This window comes from Nothobranchius furzeri, chromosome 13 (assembly GCF_043380555.1).
Source record: "Nothobranchius furzeri strain GRZ-AD chromosome 13, NfurGRZ-RIMD1, whole genome shotgun sequence".
In the NCBI taxonomy this organism is placed as follows: domain Eukaryota; kingdom Metazoa; phylum Chordata; class Actinopteri; order Cyprinodontiformes; family Nothobranchiidae; genus Nothobranchius; species Nothobranchius furzeri.
The window spans coordinates 62,838,561-62,862,433 of record NC_091753.1 but is presented as its reverse complement, the minus strand read 5'-3'; the positions used below and the strand labels follow the sequence as shown (position 1 = coordinate 62,862,433).

The 23,873-nt window shown below is 47.6% G+C and overlaps 1 protein-coding gene across 1 annotated transcript in view; it reads left to right on the top strand.

The window, feature by feature from the left end:
- LOC107395751 (alpha-2-macroglobulin) overlaps positions 1–23,601 on the top strand; it is a 45,564-nt gene extending 21,963 nt beyond the window's left edge. Inside the window, exons 15-36 of the mRNA XM_070543755.1 lie at positions 435–584; positions 7,744–7,884; positions 8,023–8,113; positions 8,229–8,397; positions 9,496–9,721; positions 9,917–10,043; positions 10,167–10,288; positions 10,404–10,455; positions 10,765–10,848; positions 10,978–11,154; positions 13,079–13,154; positions 13,354–13,510; positions 13,666–13,740; positions 16,684–16,846; positions 16,923–17,110; positions 19,639–19,851; positions 19,931–20,046; positions 20,154–20,244; positions 20,321–20,389; positions 20,479–20,584; positions 20,656–20,694; positions 23,391–23,601. Coding sequence (XP_070399856.1) covers positions 435–584; positions 7,744–7,884; positions 8,023–8,113; positions 8,229–8,397; positions 9,496–9,721; positions 9,917–10,043; positions 10,167–10,288; positions 10,404–10,455; positions 10,765–10,848; positions 10,978–11,154; positions 13,079–13,154; positions 13,354–13,510; positions 13,666–13,740; positions 16,684–16,846; positions 16,923–17,110; positions 19,639–19,851; positions 19,931–20,046; positions 20,154–20,244; positions 20,321–20,389; positions 20,479–20,584; positions 20,656–20,694; positions 23,391–23,395 — 2,637 coding nt within the window. The 3' untranslated portion in view covers positions 23,396–23,601. The remainder of the gene's footprint in view (positions 1–434; positions 585–7,743; positions 7,885–8,022; positions 8,114–8,228; positions 8,398–9,495; positions 9,722–9,916; positions 10,044–10,166; positions 10,289–10,403; positions 10,456–10,764; positions 10,849–10,977; positions 11,155–13,078; positions 13,155–13,353; positions 13,511–13,665; positions 13,741–16,683; positions 16,847–16,922; positions 17,111–19,638; positions 19,852–19,930; positions 20,047–20,153; positions 20,245–20,320; positions 20,390–20,478; positions 20,585–20,655; positions 20,695–23,390) is intronic.
- The last annotated feature ends 272 nt before the right edge of the window (positions 23,602–23,873 follow it).

The window sequence follows — 23,873 nt, the reverse complement described above, 5'->3', positions numbered from 1 at the left end:
TTGGCTCCCGCTCTGCACCCACGCTTCTTGAGTTTTAGCTCATTTGGGATTTGTGGCTTCAGTTGAGGTATTATTTCAGCCTTTCCAATGTTAATCAGCTGCTCCCGAATGTAAACCAGCTTGTTGCCATGGTTACGTATCATAACAAATGCTCAAAAAGTGAAAAAAGCTAAAAAATAGCAGTAAAAATCCTCCAAGCTTCACAGCACCAGAAACAGAAAAGTAAAATGTCCAAAAAATACAGTTTTTCTTGAGAAACTAGAAGAAAAAATGCCCAAGAAAAGGCAAAACGTACACATAGTCAACAGAGCTACTCCAACATGCAGCCACCCAGAGCAGCGCAGTTCCGGAAAGACGTGATGCCATATTTTTTAGTTGTTTTGCTGTCTCTACAGTGCAGGTGGCCTCAGGTGTGTTTTTAATATGCGTTTCAGGTGTTGCTGGAGATTTCTCCATCCCCAGCTGTACCCGGAGAAGAAGCCAAAATGAAGCTGACTGCCCAGCCAGATTCTCTGTGTGGTGTCAGTGCCGTCGATCAGAGTGTTCTCATCAAGGAACCGGGAAACACTCTGGATGCTGATAAGGTAACTGCTACAGTTAGTCTTTTACTTATAAACTTTATTTAGCCAGGGATGTCTCACCGAGACACTAAATCTGTAGCAAACAATGTTGATTATTTTTAGCATCCTTTGGATAGAAAATGTTACATTAATATTTTAAGACTCAACTCAGATCAGAGGGCTGTTCCACAAACCGCCACACTCACTGACTGCTGCTTCTTCTTTGTCTTCTTCTTAAGCGTTTTCTTCTTCTGTGATGGATGTTAGTAGCCTGGCAAGCCAGACTAAATAAATATATTAATTATTTAGTCTGGCAACGCTCCATTGACGGCTCTTGGTCGTGGGGCAGGTTCTACTGTTGTCATGCGACCGGACAATGAACAACGCGACATACCGCAACAGATGACGGTAAACGAGGCAGTTGAAGAAGGCGAAAACATCCTTTTTTCTAAAAAAAGAACTTGAATACATCCATCTGCTCCTGACTCTAACAAGGCCCAAGTCCAAATAGTCCACAATTAATGTAAAAGACGTTTCAAACAAGCTGTCGCCATCTTGTTTCCCTCTGTTGCATCATCCCGCCCACCAGACAAATAGAGGGCCCTGACTGGCCCACAAAGAGGATAAAGCGCTATGATTGGTTCACGAAGCAGATAGAGCACTATGATTGGCCGACCATTATGGACCAATCACAGCTCTCTAGGTGTTTTCTAGAGAGCTGTGATTGGCCAGCCAGAATGCTGCTAGGAGCTGCAGAGGTTCCAACGGAGCGCTCTCGGACCAAACTTTGCAAAGCAAGAATTTGGTCTAGTTCACTAGGCTAGGATGTCAGTGGTTGGCAAGGAACGAGGTGGTGCATCACTGCCACCGCTAGCCCAGAGTGGCAGCTGCAGCTTTCATTTTGAAGGCTAAATTTTAAATACATTCGGGTTTAATCTTTTAAAATTGATTTATAATCGAGACTTAACTGGATTTACTCTGTATCATTTTCAGGACCGTTTAATGTGACTGACTATGAGGACAGAATAAAATTGTGAATATTTGTTTCCTAAATATGCATGAACAAGCCAGGATCCACCCTTTAAATTTGATCTAAAACTAGTTGCTAGATATAAAAATAATTTAAGGGTGAAACCCTTAACAACATAGTTTTTTTTCCATGGTCAAATTATGTAAAAGGCAAAAATAATAAAACATCTTGATGGTTGGAGGTGACTTCACAGCATTTGTGTTAGAGCTAACAGAGTTGTAAAAGCTACAATGATCTTGTTATAAATGAAATGAGGATGACGTGCCAGATAGAGATTTTGGTATCAGGTTGTACAAATATCATCAAAAATACATTTCAATGTGGACTTCCAAAAGTTTTTCAGCTTTGGTCAAAACGTTTGCGACAAAGTGGCTGGCTCCTTTTCCCATCTATCAAAAAGAGAATATATATCCATCTTTAACTGTTTAGTGCTACTTTAGTTCAGTGCAGTCTCTAGCCTCTTTCATAAAACAACAGCGCCATTTTGCTGCAAAGCTGAGGAGATATCAGGGAGCCTTTGGTCATTTGTAAAGGCTCAGCCTGTGGCGGTATTGTGGCACGATCACGTGCTTGTCACAAAAAATGACATGATGGCGATATAAAGGGGTTGTGGGGGAGGTCTCTGTGCTGTTGACGCACTGTCATGGAAATCTTTTTAGCTTTCAGACATAACTTGTTTTTTTATGCCGATTGAAACCACGCTCCGTACATTTTATTTCACGAGCAAGAAGCATTTCTGCATAGCTCCAGTTTGCCATCTCAGCTGATATTGTTTACAAAAGCAGACTGTCAGGTACGATCGGCTGAGCTGGAGTGTGGCTTGGAGACCCAGGCGCGGAGAGACTGGTATTTGGTCGTGACTGATTACAGCGTGGGAAGTTCTCTTCCCAGATGGTCTTTAGAGTTGGCAGATTAGGCTTAGTCGTTTTAGAATAGGTTGGTGTCTATCGTGAGATGATGACTGAGTGCCGGCTCAGCTGTGACAGGTCCTTAAATAGGCTCAGCGGGATGACGTCACCGGGAAGCGTCGGTGACAGGGATGCTGGGAACTGGAGTGCAGTGCCAGCCAGGCCCCCAGAGGAGGTTAAGAGGAGGAGTTCATGACAGGACCCCCCCCCCACCCCCCCGCGAGGGACGGCTCCAGAAGGCCCAGGGCGACGAGACCAGAAATCAGCCAACAGGGAAGGATCCAGAAACGAGCGGGCAGGCTCCCAGCTACGCTCCTCCGGACCGTAACCCTGCCAGTCCACCAAATACTACCATCCACGGCCCCGGCGGCGGGCGTCCAGAATCTTGCGTACGGTGTAAACGGGGTCCCCATCGACATCTCGGGGCGTCGGCACCTGGGCCGGAGGTGGATGGAGGGGAGACGACACCACCGGCTTGAGCTGTGAGACGTGGAATACCGGGTGCACCTTAAGAGTGGAAGGGAGGCACAGCCGGTAAGCGACCGGACCGAGGACATCTCGGACTTGGAAGGGTCCCAAAAAGCGGGGCGACAGCTTCCTGGAACCAGCCGACAACCGGAGGTTAGCGGTAGAAAGCCAAACCCGGTCACCTGACTGGAACACAGGGCCGCGCTGGTGGCGGCGACGATGTTGTCGGGAGTACTCCGTATTAGCCCGGGTGATGGCGGCGCGAGCCCTGATCCAAGCGAGACGGCAGCGGCGGACCATATCCTGAGCCGCCGGAACCTCCACCTCCGGCACCTGATGGTCGAAAAGAGGGGGCTATCCGTAGCAGGTCTCGAAGGGTGATAGACCTGTGGCGGAGGACGTCTGGAGGTTGTGTGAGAGCTCTGCCCACAGGAGGTAACGAGGCCAGGTGGACGGTTGAGACGAGGCGAAGCAGCGTAAGTAACGCCCGAGCTGCTGGTTTGCTCTCTCCGTCTGACCATTAGTCTGGGGATGATAGCCTGACGACAGACTGGCGGAAGCGCCCACCAACCGACAGAAAGCCTTCCAGAAACGTGAGATGAACTGGGGTCCTCTGTCAGACACCACGTCCTGGGGAAATCCGTGGAGCCTCACCACATGATCGAGGATGAGCTCCGCTGTTTTCTTAGCCGTGGGGAGCCCTGCCAGAGCCACTAAGTGCACAGCTTTCGAAAAGCGGTCGGTGATGGTGAGGATGGTGTCCAGGTGGTCGGCAGCGAGGAGCCCGTGACAAAGTCCACACCTATGTGCGACCACGGCCTTTTGGGCACAGGGAGCGGTTGCAATTCCCCGGCTCCAGGTTGGGTGGAGGACTTAGACCGGGAGCAAGTGTTGCATGCAGCGGTGTATTCACGCACGTCCTTTCTCATAGAGGGCCACCACAGGGCCCGGCGGAGGAACTGGAGGGTACGAGCCTGGCCTTGGTGTCCCGCGAGCCGTGAACTATGCCCCCACCTCAAGGCCTCCTGTCGACACACGGCCGGAACGTAAAGGCGGTTAGGAGGCGTCTCTGGGGGCGCCGGGTCAGCCGGGAGAGCCGCCCGGATGGAGGCTTCCAGGGGCCATTGCAGGGCGGCCAAGAACCGTTCGGTCGGGAGGATGGACATCGGTTCAGGAGGCCTTGGATCCTGGGTGTGTTGACGGGAAAGGGCGTCCGCCTTGAGGTTCTTTGAGCCGGGGCGGTAGGCGATGTGAAAGTTATAAGGTTCGAAAAAGAGGGCCCACCGGGCCTGACGAGGGTTGAGTTGGCGAGCGGTCTGAATATGGATGAGGTTCTGATGATCAGTCCAGATTAGAAAAGGAGTGGGGGTACCCAGGAGCCACTGTTGCCACTCCTCCAGGGCCCACTTTATCGCCAACAGTTCCCGGTCCCCGACCCCATAGTTCTGCTGAGTAGGAGAGAACTTCCGGGAAAAGAATGCGCAGGGATGGAGTTTGGAGTCCTGGCCACGTTGTGACAGTACGGCTCCCGCGGCCGTCTCAGAGGCGTCCACCTCCACAACGAAAGGCCGTGTTAGGTCCGGGTGGAGGAGGATGGGCTCGCTTACAAAGCGGCGGACCAGCTCATGGAAGGCAGCAACGGCCTCCGGGGAGAGGCGGAAAGGGCGAGGCTGATTGGTTGTTTTAGTCAGGGAAGTTAATGGTGACGCCAGGGCGCTGAAATTGCGGATAAACCGGCAGTAGAAGTTGCAGAACCCCAGGAAACTCTGCAGCTGCTTCAGGGTCTTTGGTAGTGGCCACTGCGCAACCGCCTGTACCTTCTGTGGGTCCATGCGCAGGCCCTGGGAGGAGATGATGAATCCCAGAAACGAGGTGGACTCCTGGTGGAAGGCACACTTCTCCAGTTTACAGAATAAGTCGTGCTCCAGGAGGCGTGACAGAACGGCTCGAACATGCTGGGTGTGTTCCTCGGCCGTGTGGGAGTAGATGAGGATGTCGTCTAAGTAAACAAAAACCCAACGACCCAGCATGTCATGGAGGACATCGGTGATGAAACGCTGAAAGACGGCAGGGCTGTTGCAGAGGCCGAAGGGCATGACCAGGTATTCATAATGTCCAGTGGGTGTAATAAAAGCGGTTTTCCACTCCTCCCCTTCCTTTATGCGGATGAGGTTGTATGCACTGCGGAGGTCCAGCTTGGTAAACAGTGTGGCTTGGGCAGTGGCGTCCAAAGCCGTGCTCATTAAAGGGAGAGGATGGCGGTCCCTGATGGTGATCTTATTCAACCCACGATAGTCTATACAGGGCCGGAGGTCACCCTCCTTCTTCTTCACAAAGAAGAACCCTGCCGCCCCAGGAGACGTGGAATGTCAGATAAACCCCTTCCGGAGAGCTTCGTTGATATAAGCGTCCATCGCCTGGGTCTCTGCCGGGGAGAGTGAGAACAGCCGACCCCGAGGCGGGGTGGTTCCGGGCTGAAGCCTGATCTCCAGATCGTAGGGGCGATGAGGAGGCAGCTTGGTGGTAGGCTCCTTTGAAAAGACCAGAGCCAGATTGTGGTATTGGGGTGGAAGGAGTGTTAAATCCACATCCTTGGGTGGTGTCTCCCTAGGCTGTGATCCTGGAAGGAGTGTTAAATCCACATCCTTGGGTGGTGTCTCCCTAGGCTGTGATCCTGGAGACGGATGATGAAGGCGACAGTTAACACCCCACGCCATGACTTTACCGGTGGACCAGGAGATGTGAGGGTCGTGGAGGCGGAACCAGGAATGACCCAGAATGAGAGGAGTCGTGGGGGCGTGAATGACCAGGAAATGAAGGGTCTCTATGTGTTCTCCGATGGTCATCCGGAGGTTCTGGGTTCGGTGCGTGATAGGATATGGCATGAGAGGGCGACCGTCCACTGAAGTGACGGGAACGGGGTGATCGAGGAGAGTGAGTGGAATCTTGAGCCGGTTGACCAACCCCTGGTCGATAAAGCTTTCTGCAGCTCCGGTGTCGAGGAGAGCCACCAGGGGGACCGGTCCTTGGCTCAGCTGGAAGGAGACCGGGAGGGTGGTGTGGTGAGGAGCTGCATGAATGGAGGCTCTGGGTGAGACTGCTCCTACACCGACCTGGAGGAACCGTTTCCCGGGCGTATGGGGCATGTTGCCCGGGGATGGCCCAGATCCCCACAATAGGCGCATCGTCCCTCCCGAAAACGCCGCGCCCGTTCCTCGGGGGGCAAATGACCCAGTTGCATGGGTTCCTCCGTGGGTTGGTTCTCCTGACGGCGGGGGAACATTCTGGGTTGTATGGGAACCGCCCTCGCTCCTGGTCTGGTGAGAAGGCAGCGATCCAGCTGGAGAGCCAGGTCCACAGCCTGGTCCAGGGAGGTCGGGGCCTCGTGTCCGATCATGCCCTCCCGGATGCGAGGTGACAATCCCTCCAAGTACACAGCCTTCACCGCGGCATCACCCCAGGTCAGACGGGCAGCGGTGGTTCGGAAGCGTGACGTATACTCGGCCACAGTCTGAGAGCCCTGCCGAAGCTGGAGCAGGCGTGTCTCGTCTGCTGGGATGCACAAATGCCTTCTTCAGTTCCTTCACAAAGGTTTCATAATCGTTGCACACGGGAGACTTCTGGTTGTACAGGGCAGCCGCCCATTCACCAGCTCGCCCCGTCAGCAGGGAGGTTAACAGGGCAACGCGAGAGCAGGAATTCGGGTAGCGTGCCGGCTGACACTCGAAAGTCATTGACAGGACGGCCAACATGCCCTCCGGGGATCCTTTAATCCCATCCCATTTGTCGGGGAGACTTAGAAACGGCTCCACAGTGTTAGAAGTGGCAGATGCCTGACGTTGGAGTGCCGAGGAGAGCTGGACGACCAGTTCGGTGACAGAATCTAATTTGGATGCTTGGCGATCAGTAACAGCACGAAGCTGGTTGTTCTCTATTCGAAGTTGGGCGTTTTCCGCCTCTTGGCGTTCTACACGGCTGAGCAGCTGTGCAATGTCTGCTCGCAGCTGTGCGATATCCGCTGGGTCTACTCGGGACTCTGTCATCCTGTCAGGTACGATCGGCTGACCTGGAGTGTGGCTTGGAGACCCAGGCGCGGAGAGACTGGTATTTGGTCGTGACTGATTACAGCGTGGGAAGTTCTCTTCCCGGATGGTCTTTAGAGTTGGCAGATTAGGCTTAGTCGTTTTAGAATAGGTTGGCGTCTATCGTGAGATGATGACTGAGTGCCGGCTCAGCTGTGACAGGTCCTTAAATAGGCTCAGCGGGATGACGTCACCGGGAAGCGTCGGTGACAGGGATGCTGGGAACTGGAGTGCAGTGCCAGCCAGGCCCGCAGAGGAGGTTAAGAGGAGGAGTTCATGACACAGACGGGGTTCGGCGGACATTCCACACGTGATCATGACATCACCATCTGTTGTGCAAAGGCGTGATCTTCATTCAGAAGTCTGCCCTTGTGATAATACGACTCTCAAGCTTAGCGGCACAAATGCTGCCATGTTCCCGCCTCGCCACGATGCCACAGCACTTTCAAAAGACACCCTGTGGCAGCAATAGTACCCTGATTGGCCACCATGGTGTGTCTTATGAAAGAGGCTTATGATGCAGTTCGAATTGGACCACTCGAGGTCCTAGTCATATTGAGGACAAATAAATGCATATTTTTCAGTAATGAATCACCACACTGGTGATCCTGCATCCAGCCCCTCTTCCCTCAGTCCTTTCACATGAAGCAGATGCCCCGTTTTATATTTATTGTTTCTTCATTTATCTTTTCCAGATATTCAATTTGCTGCCTGTCAAAAAGGTAACATATACCCCATATCAGATTTTGGACCCAACAGAATGTTTACATGTGAGGCCGAAGAGATATGTTGTGCCTTATCCTGATGAAGAAAACGACGCCCACACAGTTTTCCAGGTATGTGGAAGAAATAGCTGGATAATGCTAAAGATTACATAATGAATATTCACAGGCTCCTCAAAAAACAGTTTTTGTTGCTGTGGGTAACATGTAAGACACTTTTTGATACTGTCTATTTGTTTTTGGATTGTGCAGAACATCGGACTGAAGACGGCAACAAATTTGGCAACAAAAGCGCCTTCATGCCTCAAATTTATGGGTAGACAATACAATCTAGGACTCCCAGGTAACATTTTGACTCGTCTAGTGCGACATAATCTTTTTTTTACAATACAAACATATGACGTTATTTCCTCCTGTTGAACTATCCTAAGTTGTTTTTCTGTTCTCTGTTATTGAAGGGATGGTTGGTGTTTCCTATTCAAGGACATATGACATGGCTGTGCCAGAAGCTATGGCAGTGCCACAATCTGTCTCTGTTGGAGGATTCCCACCCAAGAATTCTGAACCAATATTGACCGTTCGCACATTTTTCCCCGAAACTTGGATATGGGATCTGGTGGACATTGGGTGAGCTTTGGTAGTATAGAAAGGACTGTTTTGTTCAAGCACATGTCCTCCACTAACCCTAACCGTATAAACACATGCTATAAACACGAAAATGTCCATTTTACCGCGGGCGTCGCATACCGACGCTCTGGCACAGCCTGTCGCCTCCCAACGTGCAAGGGCTCCCTACGCGACGGAAACGAACGCTTGGTCACACCCTAAGCGTCATTTTTGGATACTTACCCCGGCTTTCCACGGCAGCCGTCAGCAGCATGTTACTGCAGCAGCACGTCATAGCTGCTGATAGGAACCGCTGTGGTCAACAGAACCTTTTCCACTGGAGCCGTCAGCAGCGCGAGTCGGCCGCGTCTCAGGAGCAGCATGTCGCGGCCTTTACGCGCCGGTTCTATTTTCTACGCGCGGCGCCTCTGAAACGGGTCAAGTTCGACATTTTTGGGGAAGGAAAGACAGGAAATCGGACGTGGAAATGGAGAGAAGCTCCCGAGATTTTCAGAATAAAGAAACGTACTGCCTTCCGGTTGCTTTACTTTTAAAAAAGGTTACTAACTGCGTCCCCATGAGAAGTTATCACCTAGCTAGCGGTCTCCCTTGTTTTTCAGGTCCGTATTGGTGATTATAAAATGGACAGAACATAAAACACAAACCATGTTGTAGTTTTCTCCTGCTTGTTGTTGTGTTTACTGATGAAGTCACTCGTGTGACTTCGTGCTCGGTCGGTGACAGCTGCTCGCCTGCTGCTTCGCGTCTCGTGGGAAGGGCCAAGCAGCAGCTTACGCGAGCAAGACGTGCTGCTGCAGTAACGTGCTGCTGACGGCTCCCGTGGAAAGCCGGTGTGAGAATGTGTTGACTGGTGTTATGCCTGTGTTCATGAGGGCAATGATGTACGTTTTCAAAAAGAGAAAGTGGGAGACAGGATACGGCATCAAAAGATGACGAGAAGTAGTGAGCTTTGACTTTTACTTCTGCTTTAAGCTGTTTTCGGTCGCTCATCTCCCCACCTCCAAACCCAGCTTCCCTTGACAAAACAAACATTACGTGCAGTCTCTCTGTTTTACTTAATTGGCCTGTTTCTGACCTGACGTGTTTGTTCATCTGCAGAGCATCTGGAACAAAGGACGTACCTCTTACTGTGCCAGACACAATCACCACCTGGGAAACGGAGACGTTCTGTTTGTCACCTCAGGGTTTTGGTTTGGCTCCTCGTGAAAAACTCACGGTCTTCCAGCCGTTTTTCCTTGAGCTTACCCTTCCCTACTCCATCATCCGGGGAGAAAACTTTGAGTTGAAAGCAACTGTCTTCAACTATCTAAGCAGCTGTATTATGGTAATGGTTCATTTTACATGAATTCTGCCACGTTGATGTAGTCGGCCATCAGACACAATATTCAATATGTTATCAGTGAGCTAAGTTCTTGTAAACAAAAACAAAGTCGTTATTAAAAACGATCACTCACTCGTCACAAACAAGATTTTATTAATTTAGAACTACTTGATTTTTAAAATTTTCTCTCACAAACAGGTCAAAATAAGTCCCGCCCCCTCCTCAGATTTCACCCTCACCCCCCTCTCTGGTGACCAGTACACCAGTTGTTTATGTGGAAATGAGCGCAAAACCCTCAGGTGGATCATGGCTCCTACAGCTTTAGGTGAGGGCCAGACTTTCATTCACTCGATGATGATGAGGCTGGAGGCAGGAGGAAGTGATGACACTTTCTCAGGGAGATCCACCTCAGCAAGAACAACTATCCATCTCATTTGTTCCTTTTTAGGGGTTGTGAATGTGACCGTGACTGCTGAGGCTATTCCGTCACACGCTTCTTGTGACAATGAGATTGTGAGCGTTCCAGAAAGAGGCCGCATTGATGTTGTAACGCGTTCTCTTATAGTAAAGGTTGGTAGAATTAAATATGAGGACCAGAAAATAAGAATCAAGTCATTGAAATAGTTTTGACTAATGAAACCATCACTGTAACCCAACCTGACCGTTATTTATCCCTTTCTCTCAGGCTGAAGGAATAGAAGTAACAAAGACACACAACTGGCTGCTCTGCCCCAAAGGTCAGTCAGATCTAGATCAGGCGTGTCAAACGTAATTCCACGGAGGCTGAACTAAGAACTTGGTCCACCTTGAGGATGGACTTCTGTTAAATCTTTTGAAAAGAGGATAAGATAAATTCTCCTGTTTTTCAGGTGTTTTACTTCATTAATACAGAAATGGGACCCTTTGTGTGAGATTTATAATTAAATACCAGAACATGCCTAAGGAGAGACACTGAGCCTGGCCTTGAGTTTGACATTTGGGATATTTGTTGATGAAAATGAAAACTGTGCCTCTTTAATAATGTTGTTATTGTTTTCTGTACTCAGGAAACACTTTGACAGAGGAAACAGAAATACAACTTCCTGGAAATGTGATTGAGGGATCTGCTCGTGCAACAGTATCAGTCCTTGGTAAAATCTCTTTTTAATTGCACCAAAACAAAATGGGTCATTTCCCCCTCGTGCTCCCCCCATGCTCTTTGCTCTAATCGTCTACACACATGAAAATCTGCTTCCTGCGGTTGATTTGGACTTTTGCAGGTGACATTCTCGGCCGTGCCCTGAAGAATCTGGATGGACTGCTTCAGATGCCGTATGGATGTGGGGAGCAGAACATGGCTTTACTAGCTCCAAACATCTACATTCTTGAATATTTGCAAAAAACCCAACAGCTGACCCCAGCCATTAAAGAAAAGGCATCAAACTTCCTAACCAGTGGTAAGACTTCTTCATGTTTATCATACAGCTTGTTAGCTGTAGAGTCAAACCTGTTAGAAAAAGACCTCGTTGACAAAAGACTCATGTTGGTTGTGTTATTATAGACCTGCGCAGTAGGCACTACAATTGCTCAGAGATAAAATAAATAAATATTACATAAAAAAACTAACTCAGAACATATTGTGAACATTGTTCTGGTGGGACAGTTTGAGACACACAGCAGCTATGAGTGAAACCTAAAATTATAAAATGTGACCAGACTCACAGTTACCATGGCCTTTAGAATATAGCAGCTGTTCCATCATTACTCATTGTTGTTTGCAAATGAAAAATTCCAAGAGGCACCACCCGTCCAAGAGGTGCCACCCGTCCAAGAGGTGCCACCCGTCCAAGAGGCGCCACCCGTCCAAGAGGCACCACCCGTCCAAGAGGCGCCACCCGTCCAAGAGGCGCCACCCGTCCAAGAGGCGCCACCCGTCCAAGAGGCGCCACCCGTCCAAGAGGCGCCACCCGTCCAAGAGGCGCCGCCCGTCCAAGAGGTGCCACCCAAGGTTCCGCCTGTCCAAGAGGCGTTGCCCATCCAAGAAGCTCTGCTCCGCCAGTCATCCTGTTGCTCCAGCCTCAAGCCCCTCTTGCCATGCCACATCAGCCGCAGTCACGGACATCTGCTGAAGCTGCTAAAATTGTTGATCCTTCTCCCGTGCTGGTGTCAGTGGGTCCCCCAGACGACACCTCATGTTAAGCTCCTAAGCCGGCCTCAACTGAGGAGGCAGTTAGGATGGTGGTACAGATGGTTAATGACTCTCTACGGGGCATCTTTGCTGTACCATCATTCCCCCACCAACGACTACGGGTGGCTGAGTTGTTAAATACCCATCAAGCTCATGCCACACACCTGCCTCACCAGCTATATATTCCTCAGTCAGCCACCAGAGCTCTGTCAGATTATTGAACGCTTCTGCTAGTAGATCTTCCAGCCTGATCATCGCCTCCTGACCTCGTTTCCACACCTGATCCTTGCCAAAAAACTCCACGACCCTCGCATCTTCACCGACTCTGTCTCTAGCCTCGCCCTCTACTAGTACATCATAGCTTTTTGCTAATAAAGACTTTTAAAGCGCCTTACTGTGTCTTCGTGTCCTCACGGGTCCTCAAGTTCTGGTCCTTAGAAGAACACAGTGGTCCATGTGGAAACGATACTCCATTCTCAATTGTTCTATCAAGCAAAATGTGGCGACTCCACAATCTCAGGCCACAGTTCCCACCCCCGGGCACAACTTAACCACAGTAACTTTGAACGTGTATGTAGCACCACACCAGCCACACCGGGCTCATCCACACCCCTCAACACTGTTTATTAGCTCTCCAGGTCAGACCCACGCACTCCCCGTGCTCGTCCCAGGTCTGAGAGCCATCAGAGTCTCCTCCTCCAGCTCCACCGTGTGTGCTTATGAAGCACCTCCTGCTGATCAGCCTCACATGTGCTCTGCCACAGTGTGCTCTGATGCTGATGTGGGTTTCTATCCTGACAAATTCCAGTGTAAAATATTTGACTTGTGTACAAGATCCCCATTCACATCATTTCATTGGACAAGAACTAAATGTACCTAACATGAGTTTAGACCAGGTGGGATTTTTATTTCCACATCAGAAGCTCTCTCTGGTAGTGAAGCTCATATCTGGTCCCAATCCAGTTATCTCAGAGAATTTAATTTAATTTCTTGTGTGTTTTAATGGTTATTTTCTGTTGCACGTTATTCTGTACCAACAAAAATAGATTAGTCTTTAGTAGAATCTGGTCTATTTACCTGATCTGGTTGTCATGACTAATTAATGCTCATGGTCTTCCTGTAAAATAAAAACTTAGAACCAAACCCTCTAATTAACATTTTGTGTCCCACCTAATGTCCTGATTCTTTTGCAGGATACCAGAGACAGTTGAACTACAAAGACATTGCAGGTGCATACAGTACATTTGGATCAGGACCCGGAAACACCTGGTAAGCAGGCTGGTAACTAATGTCAGCAACATTCCTCTCTAGTTCTAACTGGGAATGCTGGATTTTCTCTCGCAGCCTTCACTAAAACGCCCTGCTTGTATTTATGACAGGAGCCTTGAGGCCCAGTGTACACATCTGCTTTCTAACCCAAACATACTGCAAAAACAACATCAGCATTGATCATTTTGTTTTTCCTCAGGCTGACTGCTTTTGTCCTGAGGTCTTTTCATAAAGCTCAGTCTTTCATCTACATCGATGAAACAAAGATGGAAGCTTCAAAGACTTGGCTGATAGAAAGGCAAAACATCACTGGTTGTTTTGTCCAGTCAGGGAAACTGTTTAACAACAGAATGAAGGTAGGAAACTCCGCAAACAGAACTGGGATGTTCATTTTCACACAGAGACTGTTGCTGAGTCAGCATTATTTTTATTTTTATGAGTTACCATGGCAACATGGAGGCAATTAATTAATTCTGACTGATAACAAAATCAATGTGATGATTCTCTACAGGGTGGTGTGTCTGATGAAGTCACACTTAGTGCTTATATAACTGCTGCCCTCCTGGAGACGAACAGCTCCGTTAACGTGAGTAGATGGAAAATACACACACACACACACACACACACACACATCTATATATATGTATATATATATATATATATATATATATATATATATTATATTATATATTATTATTATTTTTTATTAATTTATTTTTATTTTCTCAGAGGCCACTATCTAGAAGCAGAAAAAGTGTCTTGCACCTTATCTTTCTCTCCCCTGCTTTCAACAACAGAACTGCACATGCGATTTTTACTACGAACAACAGATTAGATCAGAACCACAGAACCAGAGAGCCTAGCTGATGAATAACCCTAACCCTAACCCTAACCACTGTCCAAAATAGACGATAGAATAGCAATCCCTATTGAAACATGGGAGGTGGATCTATCAGTTAGCTTTGACCAGAACTTCTGGTCCCAAATTTGTTTAAAAACTTTTAAAATGATCAGACACTCCAATTTACAATTAATTCAGTACAGAATTCTACACAGAGTACACTATACAGGTCATCGGATGTTCAAGATGGGGTTTGTGTCGTCTGGTGGTCATGGGTTGCTGCCTGGTGGCTGCATTAACCTGAGTAGGTCTGGGTGGGGGCCTGGGGGCTCAGGGTGTGGGGGTGGCTGGCCCCGTGTGGGGATCTGGGCGGGGCCTTGGGGGTCGGGTCCTGACATGTATGCTGCCGGGAAGAAGGCGGCAACATGCGGCAGTGCCTGGCCCAGGCTCGGGGGCCTCAGGTAGACCTTGGCTCCTTTGCTGTCCCATCACGTGGGAGGGGGATGTCCAGGAGGGGGAGGACCCAACCATACCTGGATGTCCTATGTCTTACATATTCTGGAAGTTGTGCAAATGCAGGGATGGGAGTTTATATTCTGCTGGGGTGGGGCTGGATTGGTGCCCTTGGACTCCGAGGGGCTCTGTGATGCTGCTGCTTTGGGCCCTGGCAAGACGGGGTGGGGTCTCCATGCCCTGGGTGGTATTTTGGCAACGAAGGTGCCTATTGGAGCCAGTGGGGGAGCTGGCTCCCTGGAGGGCTTAGGCCAACCAGCCATTCCTCCCCATCCCAACACATTTTTCTCCACCTTCTCCCTCACATCATCACACAAACATGCACATAGGACCTTGGGGGGTGGACAAGTCAGTGAGTGCGGGTACGGACCCCATTTCCACATTCCTGTGGCAACCTGCCCCTTAATTTTATTTGCAGATTAAACACTTCCACCGACGACATTCAACGCAAACACACACCTAGGGCCCTGGGAGTGAGCACATTCAACGTCATTGGGCAAGGGGGGAATTTTCAGCCTCATCCCAAGTGCCACTTCCAATTTTAAACTGCACTTAGACACAGAGGGCTGTGGGTGCAAGTGGGGTGGTGTGGTGGAATCAGCTGGTGTAGGCCAGATGATGCCCGCACTGCCCGCTCACCACAGCCACGAATACACCTCATCAGCATGCACTAACACCATATTGGTCTTAGCACACCTCTTTTTTCACTTGGCTTCCCGGGGCTGGAGGCTAGGAGGGGATCTGGCCGTCTGGTTGGGGTCTGGGGTGGAGGGTTGCTTTGCTCAGCATTGGGAGGGGAGCCTGCTCATCAGCACCCCAGCAGAAAGGGTCGAACTCTGGGAACCGGTGATGGTTGTATCCTTTGTGCAGCAGTACCGGGACCAGAGTTAATAGGGTGTGTTTGGGGAGTATGAGTGGGTTTCTGGCATGCATTTTTGTAAGTCTTTGGTTGTATGTACATGTGTGAGCATGAGGGAGGGAGTGTGTGACTGTGTTTGTGTATGACTGTATATGTCAGGTGGGGCCTTTGACTCCTCCCTTCTCCTGGGACTTCTTTTGCTGCTATACATCTTCGCTTCCCCTCCCCCTGCGTCACTTAGTGTGGAGTGTGGTGCCTTGGTCTGCCTGAGTGTTCGCGGCTCCCGGGTCAGGGGGTTTAAGATTGTTGGCATCTGCCTGATTAATCCCGGTGGCTGCCTGATGGGATCTGAGTCCCTGGGCTCTGTTGGGTCCCCAGCATGGGAGGTCGCCCCTGGGCCCCGGGTCGCTGGGTTCCAGGCTCGGCCGGCTAGGGGGTGGGAGGCTGCGGGCGAGCCTCTGGGCTTGCCGCTGATATCTCCCGGGGCTCTGCCGGCTGCTGGTTGTGGCCCCTCTGCACCTCTCGAGGGAGGCGGGGGCTTTTCTGTTTGCAGTCTACCTTGGGTCCCTGAGTTCTGGGGCAGCTCCTGGATCTCTGGGACTTGGAGCTCCTTCCATCTCCTACACATCTTTAGGGGGCAGATCTGTGGCCCCTCACACTCTATTGGACGCTCCTATAGAGAAACCTTACATAAACAAGCGCGTGTACACACACAGGTGCTCACATGGTGCTCTCATAAGTATGGACTTGGTCACGTTCAGCACATGCCTTAAGGATGTGGTTGGCACTAAATGCACTGTGATTTATTATCGTGTGATCGTTCAGTAAAACATGTTTGATTTTGGCCCTCTTTTATGTTGAATCCATTCCACAGTTTTCATTGGTACACTCAATCCATCCACTCAATCCAAATGTGTTACACACATTTGTCCTTTACCGGACTGTTTCATCTATCTTGTAATTTCCATTTTGTATTTTGTAATTTGAATTTCTTTTATTGTTGATTTATACAATATATTTACTCACAACTGTACCATGTTCAGCGCTTTGGGCTTCCTGACAGGGTTGCGGAAGGCGCTTTATAAATAAAGCTTTGATTGATTGATTGATTGATATTTCTTCATCAAGTTGACGAAGTGATCCTTTGCTCCTGCTGTATTGTTGTGTCCCTTTTCTGCAGATCTAGAAGCAGACCCCTGTTCATCATTGATTGTTAATCTTTGTGGAACTTGTGTTTACTAACATTTTTTTTAAAGAACATGGTAGTCATGTTTAATTAGATAGAGCCATCTGACATGTCTATTTGTCTGTGGAAGGATCCAGTAGTGAGCAGGAGCCTGTCGTGCCTCAGAGAGTTCACCAATGATTTCAGCAACACCTACACCACAGCTCTGCTGGCATATGTCTTCACACTGGCAGGAGACATGGAGACCCGTGCTCACCTTCTGCAGCACCTGGACTCAGTTGCAGTAAAACAAGGTAGGTTATCTTCTGATGGGAACGGATTAGAGTTTGGAAACAGGAAAAATCGTTCAATTTTATTGTTTGTTTTCAGGAGGTTTCACCTACTGGTCTCAGACTTCATCAGAAACATCTGCTTCTCTGTCTGTGGAGATCAGCTCCTATGTGCTGATGGCAAAACTGGCCTTCTCTCAAACTGCTGAAGACCTGGGCTACGCCTCCAGCATTGTTAGGTGGCTGACGACTCAGCAGAACTATTATGGAGGCTTCTCGTCCACGCAGGTAACACAATCAGGTTTGATATCATCTATCGATCTTTGCCGGAGATGGGGCATGCTGGCGAGTGGCTAGTGGCTGGGCTTTCACCCATGGTGCCCGGCTGGGCACGGCCCAAATAAGGAATCTGGGTCCCCTTTCCCTTGGGCTCACCAAAGGGGTTGGGTATATGCTCTCAACTGGACGCGCATCACCGAGGGCCCATTTGGAGCCATGCCCTAGTCTGATCCTTGGCTACTGAAGCTAGCTCTTGATATGTAGCCTGTCACCTCTCTGGTGGGGAAAGAGACTAAGTTGGTTTGTGAGGTTGACAGTCGGAGTTACCTCGACACTTGGCTCTGGAACCAGTTTCCTCGAGAGGGGCTGGACACTACCACTCTGGATTGTCCCCCACTGAGAGGCGGAAAGCAGGGGTGGGCATACTAGTTGCCCCCGATCTCGGTGCTTGTACGTTGAGGTTTATCCCAGTGAATGAGAGAGTAGCCTACTTCCACCTACCTGCGGGGAAGGTATATTTTCAATAACATGAGGAAAACATTATTTTAATGGAAAATGATTAAACAATCTTAGAACGCAGGCTGAGGTAGCAAACTCAAAGTGCAATATTAAAAGTGCTAAACATTAAAAAATGTACAATCTTTCAGTTTAGCCCCTTTTCAATTTTTCTGAATGGACTTTGACTCCTGCACACAGCGTAGACATAGAAGAGTAGATGCCACACCAACCACTACTGCCTATGTTTGGCTGCATTTGCGGGTTCTACTTTTTATAAACTTTATGGTTAACAGGATGCTTTAGCTAGGCTTTAGCTCTGGAAAAGCTCCGTGGAGATCTGGGGCTAGAGCGACGAAAGAACGCACGCCAGGACGAACGCACTCGCTTTTACGTTTGTCAGGCTAAATACGAACGAGTTCAGTTCACGTTCACGAAAAAGACAAACAAATTCACGAACGATCGTTCAATGAATGCGTTCGGGCACAACAGTGGTGATAGTGTCTCATCGCATCAGAGGACAAAAAAGCTCTGACATCACCATGAGCCAGCTAGCTGGCACAAGGAGTTAAATCGGAAAGCTGAGTGGTAAAAAAAATAAACTGCTCTCCTGCTAGAGGGTGCTCAAGACACACCCATCTACTTCAAGATAATCGGTCCCCTACTGCCACAAAAAATGACTGGGAGTCCATGGGTGTTTCTCAAAGCTAAAGAACCTCGCCTTGATGTCTTGGTCCCGCCCTGGCTACCTTGGAGATATATAATCAGCTACCGCCAAGGCGTGTTTCAGTGTTCATGCGCTACCAAGGCATCTGGTCTCCGTTTGTTAGCCATTTAGCTAGCTGAGCAAGGATACACGGGAGGTGTCTTGTAGCCTAGCCTTGGTCAAAAATTTCCCAGAATACACTGCGGTATTTTCAAAAGGACGGCGAATCAGAAGCTGGCAGCTACTTTGGGGGCAAACATAAGTCAGTTAATTGTATCCATCAGGCTGATTTCTAAAGTGTTTTATTTCTATCCAAAGATGTTACCTGTGGTTGGCTAGCTGCTTGGTAAGGCTTGTTATTTATTTATAGTTAAACTTGTACGTATAAAATATAACGTTACCTCACGTAACATTATGCGACCGCTGCGGTCACACCTTACATTGAGAAACATTTTATGAGTTGATAAAAGTTTTTTTCTGATCCCGTTTTATATGTTTCATGGATTTCACATGTCCGTAAACATTAAAGACACATTTTGATGCCAAGAAAGTGCTTTTATTAGACAGGCGCCAGAAGATATTCTAGGTTTTGTGTGAAAACTCGTAGAGGAGTCCAACTGCTCGTCTCACCAGATTTACTTCATCAGACAGACACATAGAGGAAAATAAGAGATGTGAGTTTAGCAAAGCCTGACATCCTTCTTCTGGGATGAAAGAAGGAGCATTAAACGTGAGGAAAACCACTATAAATGTGGCCATGTGGTAAGTGGCCGCTACGCTGTGATGTTCTTAATGACACTTCTGATTTGTAGTCAACCCTTTACAAGCTAATAAATCTTAAATAATGTATCATTTCAACTGAATTATAACATATGAGTGATTTAGGCATAAGGCAAAGTGGAGCAGAAAATAAGTTTTATAGCCCCGTTCACTTACATTATTTTTTTATCAGGTGACACTTTTGTCTTTGAAGCACTCTGTGACTTGCCTCTGTGAAAAGTGCTACATAAATAAACTTCTACTTCTTTTAGAGCTGACCAGAAGAGAAGGAGACTTAGGCTCCCTATACAGTGTACATTATGAAGGCCTACTCTACTGATTCTGAAAGCCCTGAGCAGTTTAGACTCCCCCTGGCAACACAGAGACTGAACCCTGATGGGACAAAGAACAGAAAAGCTGTTCACGATTATAAGCACATCTTTGAGTGAACAAACACATTTTATGGTTTTTATGGTTTAAATTCTGTCTCATGAAATTTGGTTTGGAAGCTCTGGTTATTTGAGGACACCCATGGTTCTGAATGAGCCTCCCAGACACACACTTGTCTGTGTTGTAGGACACTGTGGTGGCTCTGCAGGCTCTGGCTCTCTACTCCAGTGCTGTGTTCAGTCCCGAAGGCTCAAGCACAGTCACAGTTCAGTCTCCCAGTGGGCCGCTGGTGTTTGATGTGAATCAGGAGAACAAACTGCTCTACCAGGAAAAGCTGCTGCAGGATGTGAGCGGAAAAAACAGCCTGAGGGTGGAGGGCACCACGTGTGCCTCAGTGCAGGTCAGTGGTGGGCGTTCATGTGCTCGTATCAGCTGATTCTTCGTGATCCAAACACCTCTCGTGGTTACTTGTTTCCCAGATTTCGGTTCACTACAACATCCCACCTCCACCTCCAGTCACCTCTATGAGGGTGGAGGTTAAACCAGAGTTTGACACCTCCCGCAAACCCAAACTGACCCTGAAGATCATGTCCTTGTGAGTAATAACAAGCAGGTTAAGATAAGAGGATCGACTAGTAAGGGTCGGTGGCTTGGTATCATGGTTACAACAACAATATAACATGTTTTATTTTTCCCTTCCAGGTACAACGGGAATGAAATCAGCACCAATATGGTGATCCTAGATATCGCCCTGCTTTCAGGATTTGTTCCAGACCCACAGTCTTTAGAGAACGTGAGTTAACGCAGCACCTTTCTCTTGTGTAGAGGAGCCAGTGGGATAAACACGATTTCATGTCGTCTCCTCACAGCTCAAACTTTCTCTGCTGGTGGATCGAGTCGAACACAAAGATGGTCACGTTGTGGTGTACTTAGGAGGGGTGAGAAGAATAAACACAGTGGAGTCAAACACAACATCAGATCAGAATCTGACATCAAGGGTCCTCTCTCTGTTGTTGTTTGTGTTCAGCTGAAGAAGGATGTACAGATCAACCACAGCTTAGAGCTCTTACAGCAGATCCCAGTGAACAACCTAAAGCCAGCCGTGATTGCCCTCTATGACTACTACCAGCCAAGTACGTTCTCGTAGAAAACACACACTTGGTTAAAAGCGCGGGCTCATAAAAATGCTTTTTTCTTCTCCTAGGTGACCGGGCTGAGAAGGAATACACTCTAACAGCTGAAGGTAAAAACTAAAATCAAGCATCACCCGCTTTAATTATACAGTATAGCACCTTACACACATGCCACCACGGGGCTGTAAAGACAAGATCAAACTGATAAAAACCAACAGCTAACACACATGAAGTGGGGTTTCAGCCTTGTTTTAAAAACTACCACAAAAGTAGAACAGTGGAAGCTCATTCCGTATTGGACCTGTCACTGAGAGGGTCCTATCCCCCCTCATCTTAAACAAGACCTTGGGACTAGGGCTGGGGGTAAACGATTATTTTTAAAACGATTATTCTGACGATTATTTTATCGAATAGTTGACTATTCTACTATTTAGACAATTATCTAGTGTTTATTTTTCAATTGCACAGTTAATAAAAACCAAAAAATCTCTAATAAATTCCTCAAAAAATTGATAAATTGTTACTGTAAGAGAATAAACATTACAGGCCTTCCATTTTGTATAACACTGCGTTTATTGTGTTGGTTGGTTATGTTCTGGTGACGTGTAGAACTTGGGAGAGCAGGCTGTTGCCTGAGAGGTGGTTGGAGACGGAGTGTCTCCATGCTGCTTTGTTTTGGTCACTTATGTGCGTGAGGCGAGTGGTCTTACGACCCTTCCTGGGGAGTTTGGCTCGTGTGCAAAAAGGAAGGGACAATAACGGGATTTAAAAGTTAAAATGATGATCACGTTTATTTACAACTACAAAAAATCATAAATCTTTCCATCCACAGGTTGGGAATAATAAAACTAATTCTGCCTGTGGGGAATTAAAACAAAAGTACAAATAACTAGGGATGTCCCACTGGGCAAAGATTACTGGGTTCTGGACCAAAATAAGGATCTCCAAAGGTCCAAACTCTAAACTGGGCGGTTAAACCAAACTCAGGTGATATTTTACACTAAACCGAAAACCCACAACACTCTAAATGTAATAAAAGGGAGATCTGCACCACAAAAACGATGAACTCTAAACCAAAACGTAACAGCTTATCCAAACACAAGAAGCTGTTAGCGAAGATGCTAACAGTAGCTTTACCAACATTAAGTTCAAGTTACCAAGTTTAAATAAACCAAAAACACCCAGCAGCAAACAGACCAGCACGGAGGAGAGACTGCTACCACCAAAACAGCTCTCCTCATGTCTGAAAGAAGCTCCTTTATGAAGGGAGAAACGCTCCCGGTGATTTTCTACATCTGCGGTAGAGACAGAGCAGCGCATCTGACCCCGGAAGTTGTTGTCCGTTGCCGGGAGACGAAGGCGGGCAAAACAGGAAAGGAACCTAGTAGCGGACGGACGTTGTTCCGGGTCTTCAGTATTTGGTGGAGATGTTAGTGAAGGCGGAGAAGAGGGCGAACTAGAGGAAAAACAGGCAGATTCCTCCTCTATTTACAAACTCCTGGGGATGCAACAAGTGGGCGCGGTGCGTTGACTTCCGGATCTGACGACGAATTTTTAGAATCGAGCCGTCGACGTCATCGAGGCTTCGCTACAGCTCTACTTGGGACAGAGAGCATCAAATGGTTTTCCCAGTGGAGTTTCTGAGCCGGGACGTGTGGCTGTAATAAGTCAGGCAGAGCCAACACATTCAGAGTTTTAAAAACAAATAAAATAACTTCTAAAGGCAAAAGCAGCCAACGTAAAGCTGCCATGATCTGTGTCACATGCTCAAAATTTTGCTTGTCCTCCAGATCCAGCTAAAGTACTCTGACCCCATCAATTAGAATGGAGATACAGCAGTCCAGGCGTGAAGTAACAAATGCATCAATAACAGTCTCAAGATCACGTCTTGACAGGATTGGACAAGCATCGTAAAAGATAGGAGGAAAAAACACCATGTGACCATCATCGCAGAGGGCATTATCAGTTATCACCCTGAGTTTAACTGCTGATACATTCAGGTGGGAACTGAACTCTCCACAGTCATCCCTAGAGGCATCCATACGACCTTTTGGGTCAAACAACACTGCCCCCGACTTACTCTGATTAAGACACAAACAGGTTCAGACACCCATGTCTTGACCTCAGCCAAACAACCCAGGAGGGTTTTAATAGCGCGATAACCTGATTTATGCCAAGGCAAGTAAAGCTGGCAATTATCAGCATCTAGATGAAAATCCACACCATACTTCTACAGGATATAACCCTAAAGAAGAATATAAACAAAAAAACATCTACGGTCTTAGTATCAAACTTTGAGGAACTCCCCGAGGAGGTAAAGGCAGAAGAAAAGACACTTATCTTTACACTTACCTGTCTTTCTATCCTGTCAGCAAGATACAACCTAACACCCCAACATAATATTCAAGATGATGGAGCAACACCTCACGGTCAACTGTATCAATCAACAGTGACTACATCTATTTACTGTATTTGTTCCACATTATTCTAAACAACAAAGTGCATCACATGGAATTTCTTGATAAACCACAAAATTACTCCCCTTTTTCCCTTCTTTTGCATGTTTGAAAGAAACAATACCTTAGACCTCATTATTGTGCATATTGTTTGTTTCAGTGAGTTAGACTTGTGTTTTCTTCCAGAAAATTCAGTTAGTATTACTTCATAATGTTAATGAGATAACTTAAGGATGTTGTTGATAGTTTATAATGAATCAGACCTGGAGGATTTATCCTGTAGACTTTAGTGATACCAGCAGCGCTTTGATGTTTAAAAAAGCTCCTAAAGTTTTATTTTTCTTCTGCAGCTTGAAAGATGAAGTGTGGCCGATCCGACGCTCACCAGTGATTCCAGTTTATTTCCCTTTAAAATGACTTTAATGACCTTTTTGTTTTTGTTGCATTACATTGCTGGAATAGAGTCGGGTTGGTGTTCTTCCTCACTTCCCATGTAACTGTGTGTGTTCTTGTGTAATCTGAGCAAAAGTGACACTATAATAAAATAATCTGTTTCAAGAATGTTTGCCCATAGTTGGTTGTTCTATTTTCAAAGAGCACATTTATGTGAGTTTTATCTCAACTCTGTACACTTTTGACATTTTTAACTTATTTTCCACCTGAAACAAGGAGGGAACTTTGGAAAATCATAGTTTAGGGGTGTAATACTTTAGTGACCTCCTGAAAGGCTTTCTTCACTGTCAATAAAACATGCCTCCTCCTCCTCCTCCTCAAAACAGCTGACTTCTAGCTCCTCCTTATTTCCTGACTGCAGAGCTATTTTAATGTAAACA